Source organism: Schistocerca nitens, chromosome 10, assembly GCF_023898315.1.
Source record: "Schistocerca nitens isolate TAMUIC-IGC-003100 chromosome 10, iqSchNite1.1, whole genome shotgun sequence".
In the NCBI taxonomy this organism is placed as follows: Eukaryota; Metazoa; Arthropoda; class Insecta; order Orthoptera; family Acrididae; genus Schistocerca; species Schistocerca nitens.
Genome location: NC_064623.1, coordinates 55,685,699 through 55,708,051, shown reverse-complemented (window position 1 = coordinate 55,708,051; position 22,353 = coordinate 55,685,699). Strand labels below are relative to the sequence as shown.

The following is a 22,353-nucleotide window of genomic DNA, read 5'->3' as shown; positions in this document are numbered from 1 at the left end:
TATTTGATATTTGCAGTCAAAGGTTTTGTTTTTAGAAAATTTGGTTCCAAATGGTCCATAAATATTTCAGCCAACAGTCGACTGAGAGGGGAACCCATAGCTAAGCCATCTAATTGTTTATAAAGAGTCCCTTGAAACTGGAAATAGTTCTGTGCCAAGCATGTCGGAGTGGCCAGTCTGAAGTTGTTCAGTTCCACAGGATTGACATTAGACTTGTGCATCAGCTCTGTCAGACTATCGATGAATTCCACCACTGGTATGTTGGAAAACGAACTGCAGACATCAAAGGATACTAATTTATCACTGTGTGAGACAGATATACCTTTTATTTACTAGGCCCACAGAATTTGAAATACCATGCTTTGGTTTGAATTTAGTCTTGCTCTTAATTAGGACATCCAGTTTACTTGATAGTTTGTAAGATGGAGCAGTGAATGATGATACAACTGAACGAATAGGAACATCTTGTTTATAGAGTTTAGGAAGCCCATACATTCTAGGAGACAATGGGTTCATATTAGTCAAGTTTTGCTTCAAACTCATGCTTTTGCATGAATTGATTGCGATTTAACATCCTCTTTGCATTACCACCACACTGTCAAAGATGTTACTTACTGTATGTTTCTGCTTCAGTCTAGATGTGTTACTTCTCTTTCAATGTTGTTTGCAAACATTGTAACTTCTTTGGTGACAATACTCAGTAAATGTCTGAAGATGGCCTTGTGAGCTGAAAACCAGTTAACACAATAAAAGTAATACTGTAGAATAAAAGCAAACTGGTGCTCTTCACTTATTATAAAATTAAAAGCAGATTATTAGCTGCTATTTTAACAAATTGTCTGAATATGTAGATTCAGGGATTGAAAAGTTGTTAGCTACTTGGCAAGTACCGGTGTAATAATCCATACACACTTTTTGTTCTAATATTATAAATGCAAAATTAAATCTTTGTAGTGTTTTCATGGCTAAGCTGCTGAATAGATGTTGATGAAATTTGGTATGGAGATTGCATGAACCCTGAGAAAGAACATAAGCTGTTTTACGAAGGATAAAAATAATTGACTACTGAGAGGGTGAAGCAGGGAATGGAACAGCTTGTTCACATCAGTGAACATCAACCATGTTAGAAATTACTAATTTTGTTGTATGATGTATAGCACTAAGTTGTACCATGCAGAATATTAATAGTGATCTAAGTTTCATAGGTGGAAAGGTCATATTATTGGCTTGCAGTTGTATGCACTTTTTTGTAGTAACTAATGGGACATACGTAGATGAAATAATTTCGTATTAAAAGGTATCAGTCGTATTGTAGTAAAACTGTCATCATTCTGAAGATTGTTTTTAACACAACATTGTTCTGAGGTGTGGTCCTGTTGGAGGTAGCAACACTTGAACTGAGATACTGAACCAGTTCTAGTGGAAACTCAGCTTGACGTGAATCCTGAACTACGGTGTAACTCAGAATTTTGAACATCAACAATATTTATGTATATGTGGTGTCTTTTGGACACATCCAAAAGAACAGACACCACTTATATATAGTTAAGACAAGACAGCCAATGGTGTGTGTGTGTGTGTGTGTGTGTGTGTGTGTGTGTGTGTGTGTGTGTGTGTGTGTGTGTGTGTGCACCCTGACACATGTTAAAAGAAACGAATGTGGACAAGTTTAATAAAATGGAAGCATACACACAAAGAAAGCAGGAAAAGATGAAACATGCTGTATAAGAAAATAAAACGTAAGGAAAACGAGAAAGGAGTGTCAAGGATGCCACAGGAAATTGTTACTGGCTGGGCACTTACGTAAAATATGGGCAAGCCAGTCACCCTGTGAACAATTAAGACCCTCTCCCTAAAATATTGGTAAAAACATTGGTCAAGTCACAGAACTTTAACACTTCAACCACATTCGTTTGAGTATTTCCTAAAAGAGAGTGCAGATGCACACCAGGCTCGAACTCTTACAGGAATTGGTAAAATGCCATGAGTAATGTGAAGATAATGGGCAAGGGCCACTACATTAGTACTGTGTGGATAAGTTGAGCATTTGGGTCTGACAGGAGGCGTACTATGGTAGTCCCTGCAGTTATGGAGAGCACTGTCTCTGGATGGCTTATCGTCAGAGGAGCAGAGTACCACTTGCAGCCAAATTCTGTAATTCCTTTGTGAGTTAATCAACAAACATTGCCAGAGGTGAAAGAAAATCTTATGGGAGAATGTTAAAATATTTAGTTTAACAACAAATATGGGTGTACGATTGCATGACATGGTATCAGGACAATATGTGGACGCTTTTCTGAAAATTGGTGAAGATCGTATTGATACAGGTGCTAATGGCATTGTTATACTAGAGCTGAATTCTGTAATATTTTTCACGATACAGAACAACTGGTGAGCAAAGTTGCTGACTAATGAGTTTGTAGGATTGATAATTGAAGAAACAGTGAAGAGTAGAAGATAATGTAGAATATCTACCTGTCAAAAACGTGAGCAAGTCACCACATAAACTGAGGTTAGAAGTTGGTGCTCTGCTCCCTTTAAAGTGAAATCTTGATGCGACCAGATTGTGTAGCACACAGAGATACACACCTACAAATTACATGTATATGTCCGAAACATTGTCAAGAGTGTAACAGTTAGTGGTGCAGCTAAAGGAGAAAGCATTTTGATTCCACAAATCCTAATGATACTGACATATTTGTATTTTCAGTTCAGAAGATTTCAATTTCCACTAAAATTTGTTTTTAGAATGACTTTAAATGATAAACAAGAACAAGGAAACTTGCCAGTATGCATTTAGAAAAAACATACCCTTCTCGTGGGCAACTCTGTGGCATGCTCACGTGTATTCAACTCGGAAAATTTCTACGACCTTGCAAAAGAAGCAACAATGAGCCATAAATAATTAATAAGAAAGAAACACTTTTGTACTTTAAAATATTTTAAGCTACAGTTTGACATAAGGTAAAATAATAAACATACTCATTATGTACATGTATATCGGTACAACACATATTTATTCTTAAAGACATACATAATGTCTACATAAATATATACCTATAGCTTGTGTGTGTGTGGGGGGGGGGGGGGGCTTTTTTCTATTTTGCAACAAGTCATTTTGATCGAAAGCTGAATGTATAGTAGCCATTTTGTTGCTGCACCTGTCTGCGGCCCAGTCTTCTCTTTATGATGAATAGCAATCTGTTCTTTTCATAATTTTGCGGCTACGTACCCAGATATTTATAAATTACTAGCTTGCTTAATCATCATTGCTCAGTATGCATGCACAGCCACAGGTAACAGCTAGCATACTGTAAATAGGTCTCAGTACCTACAGATGTAAAAAAAAAAAAAAAAAAAAAAAAAAAACCAGTTTCTTTGAAAAATACCAGTGTATCAAGTCAGTATTAAGCTACTAATAGCAATAGACAGCACTATATAGTAAAACTGTGTAAGCAGCTGTTTTTTTTTTCTCCAAAATAGCCTTCGTACTAATTTACTCAATTAAATTTAGGTAGTGTATGTGTGAATAGCATTAAGCAGTAGATAATGATGATTTATTGTTAGTCCCATATGCAGTTTATTTCTATTATGTCCTCATCTGTTAGTGTATATCTTCACTCTTCCCATGTCCTTGAAGGTTCTCCTTAATGAGATATTTGGTACACGATGGATGAATGAATACAGATTCTGTAAATTTTCCAACACGATTTTGTCAGAACTATGCTGTTGTTCTTCCAAGGATTCCCATTTAGGTTCTATGAGCATTTCTATTGCAATTTTGTATGAGCTTTGCTGACCTTCTATGATCCTAGCAGTGTATCTCTGAATTATTTTGCTGGCAGTTCTCACACCTACTCAATGAGAGTTTGACACAGGAACAAATGGTCATACTAGGTCGTTATAAAGTAAGTGCAGCTACTCAAAGAGATCCAGTGAGGGCTGTAATTGTTGTATGCAGCAAAACTTGATAGATATTCTAATGTGTTAATTAGTTCCTATTTAGGCCACCAGGCGCAAATCTGGCACTATGAAGTCAAGACGACGTATAGAAATGTTTCCCTATATAATGGATGAGGAACAAGATGTGGACAGAAGAGGTCAAACTAGTGAGAAAGGCATAATGTTGATTTTATTACTAACTGCTGCTTACACAATTTGTTTAATATGAGCACTGGAGACAGTGACAAGATGCTGCATCCATAAGACAGCGTGATTGACAGCAGAAAAGTTACACGGGTTCATATCAAGTGATCTTGCAGACTATGCATCTGGAAAAGTCTGGAAATAACATGTTTGTGGAGGGTTGCATTAATTAGATCTTTCACAGGGTGAACGACATGAGTTGTTGCTGCATTTTGTGTGAAAACAGTGGTTTTCATGCAGTTCATGCAGTTCATGCTGTTCCCTAGCAGGAATCACGTGCTGCACTAGGTGGTCTCGATAATGTGCAAATGTCACGGAACACCTGACAGGCCTCTGGGTATATTTTCTTGAAAGAAGAATGGACCGAGACCAAAGGTGCTCGTGAATCTGCACCACAGAGTCACATACGGTGAGTATAGTGGCTCTTTGTGCATAACACGTGGTTCAACAGTCTCCCAAATTCGGCAGGTCTATGTATTCACTGCACCCTGTAATGTCAAATGTGCATTGTCACTCCATGGAATATTGCCCGGGCATGTCATCAACTTTGAACCATGCCAGAATCTGAAGAGCGAATTCAGAATGTTGCTGCAGTTAATGAGGTTTCAGTTGCTTCAGCGTCTGAATTGTGTACGGGTACCAGTGTAAAATAAATGACAAAACTTTCCATACTGTTAACCATTGGATGTAAAATTCTACTGACACTGCATGAACACTAGCACTACCTGGGACACTTGTTTCACGATCATTTATAGCAACAGCAACATCATTAACTTCACACACCTTCCTCATCCATGTGCCACACAGGCTCATTCGTGTTTTCAAATTTCAGCATCTTCTTTAATCCTTTCACAGGTCATGAGGGATATACTTCCCACTAAATGTATTACTTTACAGCATTCTGTACAATATTGGCAACTAGTGGCAGTCCATTTCATCAGCAGTAGTTTCTGTTTGTTATGAAATACAGCCTTCAAGACTGTGGGAAATGGATATCCTACCAAACAATGGTGTTTTAATGCTTCTTGGGAAGTACTGTTACCACCAAAGTAGTTTCTGGAAGGTGTTTGTGAGGTATACTTACCACAGAATTAATCTGTCCTTCGTGATCCTTGGAAGCATATTTACCACAAACTTAGGGATATCCCAAAGCATTTGAGAATACGTCTTACCACCTCTGCCTATGAAATGAAATGATCGTATGGCATTTTTGGCCAGGAGGTGCCATTCGGGGGAGCTCGGTCGCCATATTGAAAGTCCTTTTTAGGTGACTCCACGTTGGTGACTTGTGAGCCAATGATGATGAAAATGATGATATCAGGTGCATGAATACTGCTACAGCAGTCAGTTTCTGTTTGTAGTGGGATCACTACAGTTGTCCTGTTCACTTCAGCAATATACATTGTGTGATAGTTTCTAGAATTGTTTTCACACTGTGGTAAGTAAATTTCAATATCAACTTTTTTTTAATAAAGTGAAAAAACATAAACTAAAAATGGAAAATGATGTTCATTAATTTTTTACATTTAATGGCAACACAGCTCGCAAAAGGGAAGAGGAAATCTATTTTCACCATATCTTTAATACCTCACAAAGGTGCTGTGGTATATGTATCACCACTGTTTTTGGTCCTAAATCACAAAAATAAAATTATAAAAAAATAAATGTAGTCAGTTGATCACAATTACAATAGGATAGCAAAAAAATTTTTCTTAGCTCAGTTGCTACAAAAAATGTGCCTGCAAAAGGGTTAAATCATGTAATTACATCAAGCCTCTCCCACAGACCTTTCAGTCAGTGATAGTCTCTCAATGCAGCACTGTAATTACTGCCATTCACATAAAACATTCACTAACAGTGCACAATCTCTTCTTGTTGGCCACACTATTCACTCACATTATTGCTTGTCAAATTACAGTATGAATGCCATGCAGTGTACAGTGCCAGATTTGCATCTGGTGGCCACATTTGGAACTAATTTGTTTTCCAGTGTAAATAGGTTCCAGATTAACACATTAGCATACCTGAAAAGTTTGGTGCCATTTGATAATTACGACCCATACTGGACCTCTATGAGTAGTTGGACTTTAATTATAACCATCTGGTACTAGTGTGTTGTGCATGCTTTCTTTCATGGCTTTGCTGTGTTTTGGTAGAACCCTTCTGGCATATCTAACTCTTCCATTTGCCTCCCCTAATGCTGATTTTGTGTGATTGTCCATTTCATATACCTTCTTAGTATTACCCTTAAATGCGTGTATGATATGACGTGCTCAAGTTGTTCGCCATTAATCTCATAGCCAGATACTATCAGGTTGTTCGTTTTTGTTATAGGTATTATTTTGCTTTTGTCCAGATTTAGTGTCCCTATTCAGTGCGGCAGATGGATATTTTATCAATCTTCCTGCAATTCCTTACAGTTGAAGGACAATACTTCCCTGTGTACATCATTGCCAGTGAATGATCTTAATTGCTGCTGATCCTTTCTGATAAATCTTGTTTATGTGTAGTGGAAACATTAGAGGTCATATTAGGTGCACTTCACACAGGCGATGTGATACACGATGTGACACAGAAGCAAACCCGCTTTGGTGGAATGCATAAAAATATACTGGAAGGGACTTAATGGACTCATACTGGGACAACAGTGATAAAGCACTGATAAGTGTCCATCGCATCGCCCGGTGAAACAGGCTATGCTGGTCGGGCCAAGCAAGTTGTATCATTCAGTACACAGGAAGGGAAATCTCAGGTCATCCAATGCACCTAAGAAAAGATGTTTTGTCTAGATGAAAAGCTACATCCATTTCTGTAATTAGTTTCTCACTAAAACCTTTACTTTTTGCATAAAAAATTAAAAACCTCTGTCTTTGGTTTAGAGGGTGTTCTTCACAGTGTAATCTTCATTAAATTGTGAGGAAACTATTCAGTAAAAAAAAATAAAAATTTACAGCTTAGAGGCAGATATCACAGCTTTATAATGAATTGGTTTTATTTATGCTATTGCCCATAGTCAATGTGATACGTAGAGGTTAAAGAACACCGTGAATATTTTGAAAAGTTCGATGAAAAATATAGTCACTGGGTACTTTGTTTGGTGCATGTTACAGCACATATTGCTGGGTAAGAAATGCAGCTAAGATATTGAAATTGTTTTTAATGCTGGAAAGCCTCTTTCGGGTATCGAGTAAATACGTGATACATTTTGACATTTGGCCACGACGAGCTAAGACATCCCACACTCGACACTACTAAGGCCACGTGTAGTGCCATGCGGAGCTACCTTGTGTTTCTCTTTTTCATGTGCTGCCAATACAAGCCGAAGTATTCACTCGCATATATGCTTTCAAGTGGGAAACACGTCTTGACCTGTGCGTTTCTTCCTGTGGGGATGTGTAGTCAAATGTCATTCACACAAGAGGACTGTTTGAAGATCTTTTTTGTCCAGCTTGTTGAAACAAGCCCTTGTCAGTGGAATTACGCAATTACTTTGTACTTGAAGGCAGATGATGGCCAGCTTGTTGTGGAGGGAGATAGCAAGAGAAATAAGAGAAATTGATTTAAAACTGCTGTGAAATCTGTACCATCATTTTTAACTCATTATTTTCATTGTGGCAGTTTCTTATGCAGATAGCAAACCTACAACTTTGCTCTCAGGAATTTATTTCATTCAACACAGAAGTGGAGCAGCTGCAATTGAAGGTTATGCTGGACCACCAGCACACACCCCCCCCCCCCCCCCCCCCACTCCTCCTCCAAGTCTCATTTCTTTACCCATACGTAAAGGGGTCTTGCTCTTCTGGGCATGTACTGCCACTTACGTAAAATGAAGACACTATGGTAGTTTTATTACAACACTGTTTGCCACGGGCCCTCAGGAAGTGGAAAGTTGTCAAACATCAGAAGAGACAAGTAATGTGGTTGAATGTGATGTTGTACAACCACCTCCCCCAAAACAGAGGATGAAACCAGCAAGGGTGGTGCTGAGAAAGCATTTGCCAGCTGGCTGGAAATTAAAAAACATAATTAGATGAAAGGACACCTGGATGTTTTCTCAGTCCATGCTCCTGAATTTCAAGAAACTTGGTGACAGGTGTAGAAGAGCTCTAAAGGCAAAATTCCTGTTACTTTTGAATGAGCAGCTGGACAAAAGTGAGGTGTAGATGTTGGATTTTTCCTCTTCATCATGGTCTACTTTCATTTCACATACATTGTTTACCCCTGCACAGAATTCCCAGCCACTGTCAGCGACGGCAACTGATCTTAGTGAGGCAACATTTCTCGCGAAGACATCTGAAACTTAATCACATTCTACATTAAGATTGAATGGTTGTAGCTTTTTAACTTTAACCATTATTTTATATGTACTTCACTGAACAAATTACCACACCTGGTGGCCTTACTAAAAATGAACTTTTGATGGTGGCATTTTTAATGTCATTCTCATACTTTCACCAACTTCTCTTCTCAGCAGGAGAAATAGTAAGTTGAAAATTTGTGTTCTGTTTTTTTTTTTTTTTTTTTTTTTTTTTTTTTTTTTTTTTTTTTTTTTTTTTTTTTCCCCCTCAGAACAGCTGATAGTAGTGGTTCCAGAAAGTGGGAGCTAGACTCATTCTGTAGAATTCTTGGAGTTCGTGGTTGTGTTGAGATGTAACAAAACACCTCAGCTGAACTATGTTTGATATTAATAGTACTGTATGGATGCATCCAGTCCTTCCTTTTTTTATTCAGTTGTTTGTTCTTTAAATAATAAGTTACAGTAATGTCCTGTTCAGAAGTGCTAATGATTTGCAACTGAGCCAGAAACATGGTTCATACTGCCTTGTTGCTTGTTGTAACACAGGTCGCGTCATGTATTGTGTAGCATATTGTATCTCCTTGGTGTGATCTCAGTCTTAGCACTTGGGGTTTGCCCTACGTCACTTTCATTCCTGAGGACGTTCACCATCCTGTATAAAGTACTGTGTTCTACTTGTCAAATATTCCTCAAACCAATTATATTTACAAATACTCTGTGCAATCGTATGTCTTTATTATTTAATTTTTAATGCCTGAGACACATTGTTTCTTTGTGTACAACCAAATTATATTGTCATGCTCTTGGGCAAGGTATTTCAGAAGTTTATAAATTGTGTGTCATCTGGTTTGTTGTACATTGTGGTTGCATTTTGCAGAGGCTGAAACATCTGGAGATTCTGTTGACCTTTGACATCCCAGAAACACACTGCATTGAGCATAGGTTCGACAGACCACCCAACGAAAGTGAGGACGAGCGTTTCGAGAGGCTGGAAGTCGAAATAAAACGTGGGTACTTTGACCCGAGTGAAGATGAAATAATAAAAAGAAACTGGGAGTCATTTTCTAAGGTAGGACTTTTTATAAGTTTATAGCATGCCTGTGTATTGTACTTCTGTCAGTTAGTTGATATAGCTACAAAAATAGTAGTCTGACCCAATTTGAAAATCTATTGAATTACTTATTTAGAACTGCACGGTGTTGGGCAGTCCTAGTAACCCCAAACTTGAGAAGCTGTAGATTCCAGTTTACAGGATTAATTAAATGCAATATCAAGCAGATAGGCAGTAACAAAATAATGCTGTAAATTACATGTATATGAAAACAGTTGTTGTGACGTTTGTTGGCTTCCCCATCTCTTTCAAGCTATCACCTTCCAATATGACACAGACTTTGTGCAATGCTCTGGTGCAATCTGTGACTGCACTCTGTGTAAAAAATCTAGCATACAACAAAATCCCAAATATTGTTCCCATAAAGGTTGACTATCTTTGACAATTGTATAGACCTGATCATATAGTATAAGCTTTCATGGCTGGTAATGACATCACTTAAAACTTTTGGCCTAATAGGCCATGGTTGATCTATAAAACTGTAATAGTTTCAACAGAAAAGAGGAAGGTGTTAAATTAGATAAAATTTGGATGTAAACATTGCAACATAAGAATGATGGTCTATTATTTTCAGCCAAGAATGTTGGTAGTAGCAGAGATAATCTCATAGCCAACGTCACATGTGGACTGTGGTGCCCTCTACACTGCTCATTTATATTTGGTGCTCCCTTGAATCCTGGGTGCAGTTTGCCACTTTACCTCTGAAGATGGGACCCACAGTCAAAGAGGAAATGTTAGGAGCAAGTTTTATACATCAACCACAGCCTATTAGCCTGAAAATTTAGAGTGATATAAGTACCAGCCATGAAAGCTCACATTGTATGATCAAACGCCTCTACAGGGAGGATATCTCAGTGTCGATTTGGTGATTTGAGGAAATGCTCAAAAAGAAAGCCCGACTACTCAGTATGCTCACCTTCCTGTTATGCTGCAGGGACACTGCGACTGTTCAGAAATTTCTGAAGGTGAAGAGGGTGTTTTGCTCGGCATAGACTCAGTGTTCTTACAACTGTATGGTATTGGCAATGCTACGAGAGAGGAATCACCAGATGTTGAAACCAGCAGTAAGCTTTTACAGCTCCACTTATTTATTAGTAATACTCAGCAGTGTTTTGTCTGGAATAAGGTTGACGGTCTAATGTTCAGGACTGTGGAAATTAATGCAGAGATATCAGTTAATAAACAAATAGTAGTTCGTTAGTCTACAGAACAACTTGTCGGTATCTTCATTTGAGGATAATTCTCAAACTGTAATTAACATGTCTGATAAAGATTTGACTCAAGTTGAAATTTCTGTTCTAGCCAAAGGAGACAATTTCGCTTTGATGCCTTTAAAAGTACCCAGGGAGGCTATTATAGCAAAGATTGAGGCAGGGGTCTGTCATCTTCCAAAGCAGTTGGTTGTTATAATTAGGATGGAAACAGCTAGAATTTTACGTACATACAAACCACCTAACGGTAATTTGTCTCGGGCACAAAGAAAGGTGCTGAGGGATATCAGTACAGATAAGAACCTTATCATTCTTTTTGCAGATAAAGGCAGTACCATGGTCCTGATGAGTGAGGACTATCATGAAAAGATCAATATTTTGGATCCCACCATTACAAAACACTTCAGAAGGATCTGACTAGGATGATGTTAAAAATCACTAATTGATGGTGAGAGTGTCTCCTCTCCTTTTGATGATACAATGCTACTCTGTAAAACGGAACTGTAGCTGTCTAGGCTCTGTGGGTTACCCAAGAAGCACGAAACACAGTTTCCTTCGAAGCCTATTATGGGTACTATAGGGCGTTCCACCCATGAATAGCTAGACAACTTGTCTCACTGCTGCAACTTTATGTTGGTGGAACAGTCAGTCATTATAAATTCAAATAATTTCATTGACAAATTAAAAGAAATGTGTGTGGGTCAAAGTGATATCCTTTTTAGCTTTGATGTTGTCATTCCTTAGTGTGATTAGAGTGGACAAAACTCTGTCACATAGTGGATATTGTGCAGTTATTCTGACACTGCCCCATGATAGCATATTTTCAATCCAATAATGATTTTTATGAACAGATCTACAGGGTGGATATGAGCAGTCCTCTTAGTCCGGCTGTGACCAAGTTTTTATGGAGAACTTTGAGCAATGGTCATTGCAGACTGCCAGCAAAAGACCAGCCAGGTGGTACCACTACGTTAATGACACATTCGTAGTATGGACATACGGCGCAGAGGAATTGGATGCCTTCCTGATACAATTAAACTGCATCAATCAAAAAATACGATTTACTATGGAGATGGAGAATGATGGTAAAAGTTGAGTCCCATAGTGCTCAGAGCCATGGAGAATGATGGTAAACTGAATTTCTGGATGTGTCTGTTATCAAGGGAGAGGACAGGACATTCGGCCACAGGGTATATAGAAAAGCCACACATACTGACCGTTGCCTGCACAAAGGTTCCAACCACCACCCCAGACAAGAAAGAGGTGTTAATAAAACCTTGGTAGACAGGGCGCACAAAATTTGTGACCTGACTTATACTTAAGATGAGGTTGATAATGTAGGGCTGACATTCAAGAAGAATGGTTATTCGAACTAGGAGATAGATTGAGCACTTCGTCCTTGGGAGAGAATCAGGATTGACAAGGAACAACATCCGCCCAATAGGGAAGTTTTCGTTCTGTTCATCAGCATGATTACACATTGCATTGGGAATGTGTTGAGCAAGTATGGTGTTGAAACTACCTTCACACTCACCAGGAAGATAAAAGAACATTTAAGATTTTTAAATGATATGATACCCTTTGGTCACACTGGATGTATATAAAATAACTTGTAGTTATGGTCCGGCTTGTCAAGATACCGCAAAATGTTTTAACACTCATCTGGTTGAACACGAGGAATTGCTGCCTGGGACATGCAGATAAATTGACTGTAGCGGAACATATTTACCAAGAGGGTAATAATGAAATAAAATTCACTGAGATAAGTGTCATATCAAAACATCGCTTTATCATGTCTCTTTGTATAGAGAAGCTATTGAGATTTATTAACACCATAATCACTTTAATAGAAAAGGGGAAGGTGTTAAATTAGATAAAATTTGGATGTTAGCATTGCAGTGTAAGAAAGATGATAGATTACTTTTCAGTCGAGTATGTTGGCACTACCAGAGATACTCTTGTAGCTGACATCACGTGATGGACTGTGGTGCCCTCTACACTGACCATATATTTGGCACTCCCTCAAGTTCTGGTTGGAGTACGCCACTTTACATCTGCAGACGTCTACCACAGTTGGAGAGGAAATGTTACAAGAAAATTTTATACATCACCCATGACCTATTAACTTGGATGGTTTAAGTTATGATCTATGTAGGTGTACTAAATAACACAATCTAATCCACCAGTCTCAAGAAACATTGCAATCAGAACATACAACCAACATCTGCAACTGAAACACACAAACAGAAACCCTCTAGACCCCATCCGTGAAACGTATTATGACATCACACTTAAAAGAATGTGCCAATGGCTCACTATGTTCACTAGGCACCAGATGTGCTCCCAAATGGAGGGAAGTATTGAAATACTGTATCGAGGAACAGGTTTTCTTGTTTCATATTGTGAATTGGATTCTGTTGACAGTACTCAAGACCAAAGTGAAGACAGTTTTTAGTCATAGCATGATAAAGATTTTACAACAAAGGTGACTTGTTAATCCAAAAACAAGAGTTTTTAATTATTATGCAAAAATTAAAAAGCTATACTGAAAATCAGTGACTCGCAAACCATCGATTACGAGCCCATCTGTGCTGCATGTTTATCTTAATGTTCTTTTTTCCTTCCCATGGGGAAAATGTCTGGGCTGTTTTTGGCAATGTATTCAGCATTTTTTGTAGTCGGTGTCAGAATACTCCCTACTGTTTCTCATTCTTTTTATGTTTCTTTGTTCACCTTCTCCTATCCTTCTTCTGCTTTGGTGTTTGAGGTTTTTCTTCTTCCTCCGTGTGTGGTCCTGAAGACTGGTCTACATGTCCCATGTCCGACACCCAACAGGTAACTGAGTGCCGCGTAATTCCCAGCTCCGGAATGACAGGTAGGATTCCCACATACTCCCCTTGTACAGGTCAAGCCAAGGAGGGGTGATTGCCTGAGCTGCTCACCTTCCCAAATTGCCAATTCGTCCCTCTCTCAGGTGTTCGGGAGGTGTGACCTGAGGTGTGAACAATCACCTTCTGAAGGGGGTCCCCAGTTAGAAGGAGCGCACTGTCAGAGACTCTGGCAATCATGGCGATTTTCTCACAATGAGCCGATCATCTTCACAGTCAACAGCTATGAAACGTAAATGGAATGAGGCTAACAATTCAAAGACCCTCCCAGCTGCACCACAGTTCCTTGTGATTTCACGTACTGAAGAGTCAGTCTTTTGATACGGTAAATCTGTTTATTATTCACAAAGATCTTGATGCCATTGCTGGCCATGTGAAATCCAGCTCTCGTTTATACAATGACACTTTGCTTTTGGAGACTACTTCTGATTCTCAAGTACAACAACTGCTTGCAGCTTCACCCCTCCATGGCTGTCCTGTTCATGTTTAGGCCCATCGGATGCTGAATTCTTCCCGTGGTGTTATTTACACTAGGCTGCTTGGTGGTCTGACCAAGGCAGAAATCCAAATGTACCTCTCTGGTCAGGGTGTCATTGCAGTCCATTGGGTGATGAAAAGAGTAGATGCCTTCTTAGTGGCCACACACACTCTATTTCTCTCTTTTGATAGAGTGGTTCTTCCATCAAAGATCAAAGCAGGGTATGAAGTTATCACAGTCAGATCATATATTCCGAACCTGATGCGCTGCTACCAGTGTCATTGTTACAACCACACTCGAGAGTTCTGTCGATACCCAGCCAAATGTGTAACCTGTGGTAGGGATGCTCAAGAGGGCGATTGTCTGCCTCTTACTCCCTGCTGCATCAACTGCAATGGCAACCATACTGCCTATTCCCACAATTGTCCCATGTATCTTGATGAGCTGGCTGTCCAGGAGATCTATATAAAGGACAAAGAGCCTTACCCGGTCGCTTGCAGGTTTCTGGCTAGTCGGAAACCCCGCGTTCTACCATCTGGCACCTACAATAATGTTTTTGATACATCTCGCTCCACGAAAGACACGATCGTGCAGGCAAGCAACCTCAAATTTAGTACTGCAGTTGTGAAATCGCCCAGCATATTGGTAGTGTCCCCATCTCCTACTTCACCTGTGCAGCATGCCACCAAACTTTCGTCTCACGGGGCGAAGTCACCAGCTCCACAACTGCACGCTGGAAAGGACAGAAGGAATAGTCCCATGAACACTTCCTATGTCCCTCAAAGTAACCAACATCTGAGTCTGGAAAGGCTCTAAGAAGTCAAACAAAGGCAAACAGTCATCTCCTTCGCCAGCTCGAAGATCCTCTTCGACAGTGTCGCCATGTGCTGCTCTCGACTGGCTGACCTACGTGTTGCCGGTACTCACCACCATCCGTTTTTCTGCCCTGGACTCTGCAGGCTGACACAAGAATGGTAGTGCTTCTGTGGACATCATGGAGCAGGATCCTCCTGCCTCTGTGCCCTGTAGCAGGGAGTCTTCAAAGGCAGGCACTCAGTAGGCACAGAGGTGACACCCCTTCATTCTTTCCTAGTCATGACTCTCCTCCAATGGAATGTTTGCGGTCTTAGATCCAACAAAGAGGATTTATGGGGATTTATGACTGTTCTTAGAATTGTAGTGTCCACTTGTTCTCTGCCTTCAGGAAACAAAAGTGTGTCCTCACGAATGCTTTAAACACTCGCTTTCCTTTCTAGCCCATTCTGACCTCCCCCCACCCCTCCGAGGACGACATTCCATTTCATGTGGAAGTCGTGCTGCTCATACGGGATGATGAGCATAGTCAACTCATCTCCCTGACTACCTGCCTTCAAGCTGTTGCTGTTCACCTTTACCTTCCTCACTTGAACTTTTCCCTTTGTACTGTTTACGTCCCCCTGCCATTATATGTCACTAGGACAGACTTCTCCCAGCTCATTGGGCAGCTACTTCACCCTTTTCTGCTGCTCGATGCGCACCATCCTCTTTGGGATTCTCCCAGAATCTGTCTGAGAGGTGCCCTCTTGGCTGACCTTTCTCAGTCAACTTAATCTCCTCTGCCTTAACACAGGAGCACCCACATTCCTTTCAGACTGCACACACACCTATCCCCATTTGTACCTATCCTTTTGCACTGCCCAGCTTTCCCATCATCTCTCCGTGCCAATCCATGCACTGAAAAGGCCCACTTTCACCAAGAAAGAAAAAAAAGTTGACTGAGCAAATTTAAGATTCAAACTGATGACTGTTTTTCTCAGTGTTCTTGTAATTGTGCTTCTTCACTGGGTTTCTGAAAGTCAAACTATTAAAAAACATTACTGCCTTGAGACTGTTGCTCAAGTCTGCGGGGAAAACACGAAAGGAAGACCCAGATTGTGGAAGAAAGAGTCATGTGTTCTTCATCAAGACAACACACTGTCTCATATAGCATTGTCTTGTTTAGAGGCTTCTAGTGAAGTATGGTATCCCAGTGCTACACCACCCATATTATTTGCCTGACTTAGTACCACATGATTTATCCGTTTGCCAAGGTCAAATCTGCGTTAATAGGAACAAGATTTCAGTCCATTGAAGCAGTGAAAGAAAAAGTGGCACGCGTCATCAAGGATCTCGCATAGGAAGACTTCCTGCACCTTTTTCATCAGTGTGAAGTTGGCTTGGGGTGTTACAGGGATAGGGGAGGGGAGTGTATTTAGGGTGACAGCAACAAAATATATGAATTTGAAATAAAATTATGTTTTATAGCCACACCTAATACTGGCACATGAGATTATGTTCAGAGCAGTTTAAGCTGAAGTGAGTACATAACTCTGTAGAGGTGTGAAGGTAGTTGACGGTCTCAGATATATCAGAAGAATCCTAAGTAAGAGTAATTTGTCTACATTTTAGGTCACTTAAAACACAGCCTTTTGCCCGGTTCTTGAATATTGTTTGTTTTTCTAGAATCCTACGCAAGTTAAATTAAGATTCAAGGAGGAGTTGCACCATTCATCATCATTTTTCTAGTTGCCACAAAACTCGGAAGTGCTTGACAAATTCCAGTGAGACACACTACAAGGAAGTCATTGTACATTACGGAGAACTTTGCTGTAAAAAAATTCCTAGGAGCTACTTTCTGGATTGTTTGTCTAAAAGTAAGAAATAAAATATATTAGACAAACATTTAACCTACATGTGAATGATACACAAAATCATGAAGTGCATTACATTTAGAGCAAGTGAAGTGTCAGTTGAGAATTTAAAGTTAAATATTCAACTTAGAAGAGAATTTGTCAGATGGGATTTCACTCAGTGGTGTCACTAGTGTATCTCAGCTGCTGTACATGATTTTGAGTAAGATTCATAGGTGTGTCAAATGTTTCTCTAGTCTGTTTTATTTCTTGCTTTTAGACAAATAATTCTACAAAATATTTGACTGTTTTCAAATTTCATTTTATTCCAATGTGTCTCTTGCGTAACGATCAGAACAGTAAAATTAGAAAGGCGTAAACCTGATTGACAGGAGATGTCTATAGAATGTAGTGGCACCGTGAAGTGAACTTCGCTCACACTAGACAGAATGTCAACATAATGTCTCTTTGCTCTGTCAAACAGTGAACATTGGAAGTCAGGTTATGTGGGCCAATCTGTCTAACAAAAAATACAGAATGTAGTGTCAGTATCAGAGCAGTATTTAGGATCTAAAGACTTCTGAAGTAAACCTGTGATGCGGGTCCTAGCAGGGATAACCAATCTCCAAAAATAGAATTATAAAACAATTTTCAAACTAAAAGCCTATAATGTAGCATTTGAGGTTTATTCTATAAAAACTGTACTGTACAGTTTATTACGTTATTACTGTTGAGGCCAATGTGACTTCACAAGTAATGGATTTTTCAATTGGAACAGGTCTTTGCCTCAGAAAGCCATCAGAAGCCCAGAAAGCCGTGGTTTTAGAAATTTCAGCATCATATTGTATTGTATCTAGATGTAAAATAGGTGACAGTATTTATTTTTTTTCATTGTAAAATAGATGTGAAAATGTGTGGCACTATTCATAATGTATTTAAACAAGACCAGACAAGAAATGGTAAAATTTTGTAAAACTGTGGCTCTTCCAGTATTTTTTCATGGGAGTGAGTGCTGGCTACAAAAAGAGACTAGATTAAGTGTGAAGTCTAGAAATGAGATTTTTCAGAAGAAAAAGACTACATAAGAACAGACCACATAAAAATGAAACAGTGTGGCAAAAACTAAAAGTAGAGCCAATCACCAAATGCTGCAATGCCTGGTACAAGCATGTAAAAGAATGAGCAGTAAAAGACTTTCCAAATTAGCCTTAACTTATAAACTGACAGGAAGACCTAAGAAGAGATGGACGGACAATTTGTCAAGACAGAACAATCTCTATGCTTAATCCATGAAATGATGATGATGATGATGATGAATAAGAAGAAAGTGATGAGATTAAAAAGAAATGAATTTTTGTTTGCTACTTCCACTTTTAAATTTCTCTGTCTTCCTATATCCATTAGTTGCTATTTTATTGTGCTCCATTATTATACAGAAAAAATGTAAGTCGTATTCTAGTAACATCTCTATTTTGTTCTTGCATTCTCATCTGCTTTCAGTGACTGGTACAGCTGCAACAGTAGTTCTGGTTACTGCAGTGCAATGACAGGTGCAGCTATTGTAACGTTATAATTTGGATGTTGACTATTTTGTTGTCACATATTGGCGGTGGTGTAATTACTATGATGAAAAGAAAGTATTTCTATAAAAATACATTTGTTTTTAAAGTAAAGGCATTTGAGTATTTCACTTTCTAGGTTCCTGCTAAAGCTCTCGCAGTGGGAGTTTGACATGACAAGCTAGTGAGCCACTTGCTAAGTGAGCCACTTGCTATGGTTGCTGCAGTCTTTCTATATGATTACATTGGCTGACTTTGGATTTCTTAATTTTGCCTTCCAAATTGAAAATCTGCAGCACTTGTCTTATTTCTGTGTCTTGTATTTTGTGCATCAGTGTGTGCAGCCTATGATTGCCCTGAGACATTTCATCCCAACTTAAAATGTAACCAACTGTCATGACTACATTTTTTATTACTTAACTTGCTTAAGATCGACAACTTGATTGAGGTGTGTAACGTAGGTCTGTTGCAGTTACTCCACTTAAAATAACATCTGGGTCCAGTTTTATTTAAGTCAGGCAATTTATGTCAAGTTTCATGTTAAAAAAATCTTCAGAATTTTTAGAAGAATTTAATAAAATTACTTCTGGAAACTGAATTAGCTGTTGGTACTTGAGTGCTCATTAGGTTTTGCAGTTTGCTGTAATTCTGCTACAAACACATCATGGTTGTTGAGTGAGCAAGAAATTTTGGAAGCTCAAGAAGAAAAATTGCTCAATAAATCACCTTCCACTTTGTAATCTGTCAAAGAGCTAAAGTAAATTTAAAAATAAATCTTGAATCTTGTTCTTTTTTTTAGTATTTATTACTCTTGATGATCATACATTAGCCTGCATATGTGCCAGCATTGCTTCAAGTAATGGCATAAATGGCCAGTTTTCTAGGCTGGTCTCCAAAGTGTTAACAAGCTGGCTACCTTTTCTCTTTCACACTGTCCTCAAGTGCATTTGAACATCTGGATCTGCTTACATGTTTCTTTTGGTCAAATGTTCAGGTGGAGTGAAAATTTTACGCAATGGCTTTTTGTGTGAATTTTCATAGCCAAATGAAGAGTGGGATATGGGAAACTGCACTATCAAAAGGAGCCGTGTGAGATCTAGTTTTGGAAGGAATAACTAATTAAATAAGATTGATTGATTGGAAGGAATCGGGGTATTCTAGAAAAACTTTGTGATTTGAGAGAAAATTGAAATACTTCTTAACAGCTGCAGCTAGCTATGTCAATGAAGTGTCAATATATAAGCTCACAGTGTAAATTGAAACTTCCATACTTCTCTTGATCCATTCACTCTTAATAATAATAATAATAATAATAATAATAATACCACACAATATCCACCAGTACATCAATGCAATACAGCTACATCCAAACTTATATATACAACTACAGAAATCTGTAATTATTGATACATTTTCAATTACCCGAAAGTTCCTAAATGCAATGTAACATATACCGTACAGTTAAAAGGAAGTCACGCTTGATCAAGTTCCGCGTCACTTTCCATTTTTAACCAGACATAACGTCTGAGACAGGAAAGAATAAATAATAATAATAATAATAATAATAATAATAATAATAATAATCCCCGTGGAGGCCCGGGAAAAGAATAGGCCTCCGGTATGTTCTGCCAGTCGTAAAAGGCGACGAAAAGAACAAACCACTAATAGGGCTAACCCCCCTTTTAGTGTGATTAGTTGGTTCAGGACAGAACTAAAGAAGCCTCGGACAAGCGCCGTCATGGTCGGGGACGACGCTTGAACCCTATGCCCGCCCACAATGGTAACGACACTGCTAGCCAACTGGAAAATGATTTAAATCCAAATAGAGGTGTTTTGCAGGATATGCTTCCTGCAACCACCCTAGAAGGAAAACAAAGACAGAGGATGAGATGGTCAGATGAAGTTAATCGACACCTCATGTTCTGTTATTACCAAGCAACAAACCTAGGAACCAACACAACTGGATACAGATCACAAGTATACACAACATTTATTACCAGATACCCAGAATTAAAATTTTTAACAGAACAACGACTAGCTGATCAGATCCGTGTAATAATCAAAAATAACAGGATACCCCAGTCAGAATTAGAAAATATCAAACAACAAGTACAACAAATACTGGAACAAAATAATGTGCAATCAGAAGAAGAAGAAAATACAGTAATGGACTCAAACATCCCAGAGCAAACAAACAAAGAACAACACGCACCAATTAAACAATCAGAGGAAAACGAAATCTTAAGACAGCCACCAGAACAAGCACAAATAGAACACGAAGTGACACAGATGCTAGATATAGAAGAAAAATTTCAGCTAACATATATAGAATACAAAGACACAAATACAGACATTAGACCATTCTTGCATAGACCACCAAATAACCCACAAGTCGAAACAACAATAAAAACTATCAACACAATCATACACAACAAAATAAATGAAAACACAACTATGGAAGAGTTACAACTACTGGTTTATATAGGAGCACTCACTACACTAAATATACACACTAGACAGAGATCAGAACCAACCAACACACAGAAGAAACCCACAAAACCAGCATGGCAACACAGGCTACAGATCAGAATAGAAAAACTGAGAAAAGACATCGGACAGCTAACACAATTTATAAGAAATGAAATCTCGGAAAAAAAACGAAAAAGGTTAGGTAAAATCTCACAACAAGAAGCGACAGAGCAATTAGACGAAAAGAAGCAGAAAAAATCCATACCCAATACAACAAATATACAAAAGAAAACAGGAGAAAAAATTGAAAAATACATCCAACTGGCTGAGGAAGTCAAAGACATGTGGCATCAGGATAAAGTTGACATCATACCAATTATAGTATCAACTACAGGAGTCATACCACACAATATCCACCAGTACATCAATGCAATACAGCTACATCCAAACACATATATACAACTACAGAAATCCGTAATTATTGATACATGTTCAATTACCCGAAAGTTCCTAAATGCAATATAACATGTACCGTACAGCAAAAAGGAAGTGACGCTTGATAAAGGTCCGCGTCACTCCATTCTTAACCAGACTTCTAAAAAGTCTGAGAAAGTAAAGAAATAATAATAATAATAATTGGAAAATACATCCAACTGGCTGAGGAAGTCAAAGACATGTGGCATCAGGATAAAGTTGACATCATACCAATTATAGTATCAACTACAGGAGTCATACCACACAATATCCACCAGTACATCAATGCAATACAGCTACATCCAAACACATATATACAACTACAGAAATCCGTAATTATTGATACATGTTCAATTACCTGAAAGTTCCTAAATGCAATATAACACATACCGTACAGTTAATAGGAAGTGACGCTTGATCAAGGTCCGCGTCACTTTCCATTCTCAACCAGACTTAACGTCTGAGAAAGTAAAGAAATAATAATAATAATACTGACCAATATTTAAACATGTCTTGTGCTTCATGAACAAAACTTGAAAATAGCATCTTTTGAAAAAGCTAGTCAAATGATTTGTGAAATTATTTGTCTAAAAGTAAGAAATAAAATAGAGAAGCATTTGACATATGTGTGAATGATTCTCAAAATCATGTACAGCAAATGAAATGCCAGTTGAGAATTTAAAGTTTAGTATTTAACTTAGACCTTAGAGAGTATTAGAGGATATTTGTCTGGTGGAATTTCACTCAGTGGTCTTCTCACACCATTAACGGCTGAGCATCTCAGCTGCTGTACATTATTTTTTAGCATCACTTAAAGGTGCATCAATTTTTTTTTCTAATGTATTTTATTTCTTACTTTTAGGCAGACCATTTCACATAACTTTTGGCTTTCCAAAAATAAAAAAAATATGTGTTATTCATTAAGTCCTGTGGTTGATATGTGCACTGGCTGCTCTCCTGTTGTATGGCCATTTGAAAACTGAAGTGCAGCTAAACGTGTCACTTGTTTTGTATAATTCTAAGTACGGTGCATAAGGTAGCACAACATATTTTTACATTGCCCCACGTAGTG

At 38.5% G+C, this 22,353-nt stretch overlaps 1 protein-coding gene across 3 annotated transcripts in view; it reads left to right on the top strand.

The window, feature by feature from the left end:
* LOC126210465 (uncharacterized) overlaps positions 1-22,353 on the top strand; it is an 87,831-nt gene that overhangs the window by 17,729 nt on the left and 47,749 nt on the right. For all 3 annotated transcript variants that reach the window (XM_049939698.1, XM_049939699.1, XM_049939700.1), the window contains one exon: positions 9,321-9,512. In XM_049939698.1, the coding sequence (XP_049795655.1) occupies positions 9,321-9,512 (192 nt within the window). The remainder of the gene's footprint in view (positions 1-9,320; positions 9,513-22,353) is intronic.